We start from the raw sequence: 4,895 nt of genomic DNA on the forward strand, positions 1-4,895 counted from the left end.
AGCTCCTCACTGTTTCTAGGGTTTCTCCTCCCATTCTTAAGTGGAGTTGTTTATCACTTTCTTTAAATAGCATTGCCTTTGTTTTTGAGCTATTAAGACGTAATCCTAACTCCGTAGCTTTTGCCATAAATCGGTTTATTTCAGATTGCATCTTGTTAATGGCCTTTTCTAAAGATTTTGCTTTGACAATTTTTAAAAAATCATCTGCAAACTGTAAAGTTGTTATATCTGGGTCGAGGTTTGTATTATGCAAAGAAGCTGTGTAAATATTGAATAAAACAGGTGACATAACATCGCCCTGTGGTACTCCAGTACAAATAGTTTGGCTGACAATTCCTTGATCGGTGTGAATGAGGGTTTTCCGGTTGTTTAAAAAGTTGTAGATCCATGTGCATGTATCTTCGTTGAAACCATTTTGTATCATGATATTGTATAATTTATCAATGTCGACTGTGTTAAAAGCATTTGAAAAATCAAAGAAGACACCAATTGTGGTATAGTTGGCTCTTCGTGCTGCTTTGATTAGGTTTGTTGCATACGTAATACAATGCTCAGTAGACATACCTTTGCGAAAACCAAAAGATAAATCTGGGATGACATTGTTCTTTTCACACGTTTGTTGGATGTCTACTAATACTGCTGCATTTAATATTTTTACAACGGTTGGTAAAAGCGCTATAGGTCGGCTGGAACTTATTTCATTCGGTGGTTTGTTGGGCTTTAATATAGGGATAATTTTTATTTCCTTTAGGTGATCGTCTAGAGTTGCTTTTTGCCACATTCCGTTTAGCAATTCTATTATTTTTGTAACTGATTGTAGATCTAAATTTTTTAATGCATTATAGTTTATATAGTCTGTACCTGGTGATGATGTTGGGGATTTGTTTCTTATGAAGTTTTTCCAATGTCGATAGGTTAATATGGATGTTCTTGTATTGTTTGCTGGCGAGAGAGGTTCTCTGTAATTTGATGGGCCAAAGTTGCTGGTGAGAAACTGTGAAGCCATATCCTTGCTGGTGTTTATAGAATTGTTTTTAGGGTTGGTAACAGGGAGGAATTTTAATCGTCTAACGAGTTTCCAATTTTCATGTGAATTTCTAGGATCAATGGAGCTGGAGAGTTCTATCATTTTGTTTTTAATGTGTTCAAGTTTGGATTTCAAGAAAATAGCAGAAGATCTTTTCCAAAAAACTAGGTTTTCACTACTACAGCATTGATTGTAACTACGTAGTGCGTTTTGTTTTTGTTCATAGAGCTGTGACAACTCCGAGCTCCAGTAATATTTTGGTGTATGTTTGCTTATTTTTTTGTGTTTTTTAGTTATATTTTGGGAAAGTTTAGACAGATCTTTCAAGTCTTCGAATTCCCAGTGCTCAACCTGTGCCATTTCCTCCGATATTTTTTGTTTATCATAGTAGTATTTTTGTTTACGGTTTATCCTTAAATCCAGACAGATCTCAATAAATAGGTGTCCACTTCCTCCGAAATTTTTATCAACAACTTTCCATTGAACCACATTAAATAAATTAAGAGAACACAATGTTAAATCTATAGCACTAGATCTTTGATTGGAAACTGGAGGAATGTAAGTTACAGCTCCATTGTTCAATAGTAATAAATTAGCTCCTATTATGGCATCATGTACAATTGTCCCTTTACCGTTTGACTCTTGGCATCCCCATATTACATTATGACTGTTAAAGTCACCTCCTACTACTACTTTACCGAATCTAGCTGTTTCGTTAAAGAGTGTTGTTATGGCTGTTTCTAAATTATCGTTTGATATTCTTGGGTTCACATAGACGACTACTAGAGCCAGATCTAATTTAGGTATGAATATTCCGAGTGTTTCAAAATCGTCTGTTGTTTGTAATTGAATGTTGTCAAATTTAAATTCCTCCTTCAAGAATATTGCTACTCCTCCATACCCGTCAGCACGGGGTGCCAGATGTCGATGGTAGCCTTGAATATTCCATCGTAAAGTAGAAATCTGTTCTGGTTTGACCCAGATTTCCGAAAGCAATGCTGCATCATAATTTTGGGTATACAGTTCGTGTGTCAGTTCGTTTTTGTTTCGATATAAACTTTGAATATTTGCCTGTAACACCTTGAAATCGCCGGTGAAAATTATTTATCTCCTGCAGATCCTAGCATTTTATTTAATTCACCCAAGATGCAAGCTGATATTTCTCCTCCTTTTGTGCCATGTGGTTTCATAATAGTTTCTAATTTCATGCTAATTGTTGAAATTATTTGTTTCAGTTCTTCTTGTGATTGTTTTTTAATTGTTTCCTCAATTTCCTTTTTAAACCTCTCTAGCTCTCCTGTTTTATACTTATTGAACATCCCTATGCCTCTTGTTTCCTCTTTTTCTTCTTCCATTTTACGTTTTTTGGCGAATTCATTTTGATTTAATCCCAAAATACTGGCCACTCCTGGTACACTATCTGTTTCTACATTAAGTTTGTTTGGTTCTTTATTTTCTTTTTTAGATCTATTTCTCTTGTCGTTTGAACTCCACTCACTGCGCTTTGGTTGGAGTTGTTGTGGAAAATTACGCCCACTAGCTGCAACTCTGGAGTATGATTCTGCAATTGTTGGAAAATCCTCTGTAGTCCTCAAAACGTCAAACATATTTTCAGTTGGAACCTCGTAGTACTGCCTTGCCTCCTGATAAGTCATGCATTTCTTGGCCATTATTGCTTGTAAGTCGTTTTCTTTCTTCCATCTAGGACACACTCTGTCAGTCGTCTTATGATTAGAATTTGGACAGTACAAACATTTTAAAACGTTACAAGAATTTCTGTCGAGTGTTCTACAGCACATGACATACATTTTTCAATCAACGCTTTACAATTTTTGGACAAGTGGTTATAACGAAGACATTTAAAACAGATTATCGGTTTTCTAATGTACGGTTGGACTTTGTGTATCACAGAATATATACTGATGTCATTTGGCAAAGTATTAGTACGGAAAACTACACCCATTTTATATGTGGGTTCCTTTTTCTTGTCTTTATAGCGATGCATTCGAAAAACGGAATCTATTTCTGCTTTGGCCTTGATAAAGTGTTTAACTTCTTCGTCTTTCATTTCAAGTGGTATACCAGAAATAACTCCTGTCACCGTGACGAATTGTTTTGGAATATAAGATTTGAATCCCTGTAGATTTAGATTCTGGCAATTTGCCAATCTGTTGGCATCTTTAATATTTCCTACGTACACTGTTACTTTATTTCTAGCTGTCTTCCTGATATCATCGATACATTTGTCAAAACCATTTTGGTGTAGCATTATTCCTATTTGTAATCTGTTAACAACTTTTCGTTTTTCTACATCTGTGTTCTCTACTATTACGCGATACGGACGGCAATCCCCATTTTGGTAATTGTAGTTTTTAAATATTTTTCTACTTGCTGCGTCGACGTGATCCTTTCCTCTGCTGGTTGTTTCCATGTCTTCTTCCATCCTTTCTTGTCCTGGATTTAGTATCGGTTGATTGAGGTTAAGTACTGATGCTGCTCCGTCTGGAGCAGCATCCTCGCCACTCATCTTAGTACGGTCACTTATTTATCACAGAAGGTATACTTGTGAATTTATCGCTAAAATTATCACAGTTCTTCTTAATAATAATGACAATACAACAGTTTAAAATAGCCAAAAATCCAAATTGAAAAAACGAGCATCCACACTCTTTCAATGTAAACATTGCTTGTTTTTATTATTTTCTTTCCATCCTTCTGACACTTTAAGGGCTAACATCAAAGGGCTGACATCGCAGAGCGGGCTTCCAAAATAATGTGTTAATTTTACATGCTTACATTACTAATTTTCACCTCTGCTTTGACGTACATGCTGTGTACACTATAAGGGGTACAAGGACTTTACATGAAAAAGGAGTTAACCCAGTCTTTTCGGATAACGGGTCAAAACTACACTATAAGGGGTTGCGCCAGATGAGTGTGGGCTTTTGCGGAGATGGAAGCTTGCATACAAGTGTAATAGGGTGTTCATATTTTGTTCTTGTTTATCATGTTATGGTGGTCAATCAGAATTTACAATTCGGAGTTAAAAATTAAAAGTATGGAATTGAGAAAATAAAATTAAGAATCTATAACTCAGAAATCAATACTCAAAGTTGGGAATTAAAAATCAATGTACAATGGCAAATTGAAACTCGCTGCACTATTTTTGTATTTTTCGATAAAAAATAGCAGTTTTTGGAAAGAGTTGTACCTAATCGGTTTTTTCAGAGTTAAATTCTGAATCTAGAATCCCGGAATTTGTTTTTTATTCCTCATTCCTTTTTTCTAAACACATTGCAAACCAAATACCAGATAGGTACCAGTGGTAACCGATACATTTTTTTTCTTTCGCGTTCATTTGGTTTTTTTTAAGCGTTGCCAATAACCGCAACTACTTCTCCCAACTTAGTTTCGAGAATGACATGATTCAGCTCGGCATCAGTACACGCACGCAGTGTTACCACATCCAAATCTGTACCGCTCATCGAAAAAATCTTTTTCGTCTGTACCGAAAACTCAAAAATCTGTACCAAAGAAAAAAAAGTTCTGCATGAAATATGTTAATATGTGAAGAATTTGTTTCCTTATTTTTAATCTTTAAAAAAAATAAATACTTTATTTCACTAAGTACAGTTTTTTAGTTAAACTCTTTTTGTGAAACTCATTTATCATTTTTATTTTCTCTCTTGAAAAAACTGACATTAAAAAATATTTTTTAAAACAAACACTTTCTAATGTTCATGATGCTTGTACATAGTTTTACTAAAACGATTCTAGGGCGTCATATTTAATTCAACATTTTTCGATCCGCCGTTTAATCTTAAATAACTTCTCCTTTGGAAGATAGCGTCCGATGTGTCAATACTCA

At 34.9% G+C, this 4,895-nt stretch overlaps 1 protein-coding gene across 1 annotated transcript in view; it reads right to left on the minus strand.

The window, feature by feature from the left end:
* The window catches only part of LOC129753126 (atypical kinase COQ8A, mitochondrial), a 5,461-nt gene extending 1,907 nt beyond the window's left edge, over positions 1–3,554 (minus strand). Inside the window, 1 exon segment of the mRNA XM_055748925.1 lies at positions 3,416–3,554. Within this exon segment, the coding sequence (XP_055604900.1) occupies positions 3,416–3,554 (139 nt within the window).
* Positions 3,555–4,895: the final 1,341 nt, after the last annotated feature.

The sequence above is a fragment of the Uranotaenia lowii genome, chromosome 3, assembly GCF_029784155.1.
Source record: "Uranotaenia lowii strain MFRU-FL chromosome 3, ASM2978415v1, whole genome shotgun sequence".
In the NCBI taxonomy this organism is placed as follows: Eukaryota; Metazoa; Arthropoda; class Insecta; order Diptera; family Culicidae; genus Uranotaenia; species Uranotaenia lowii.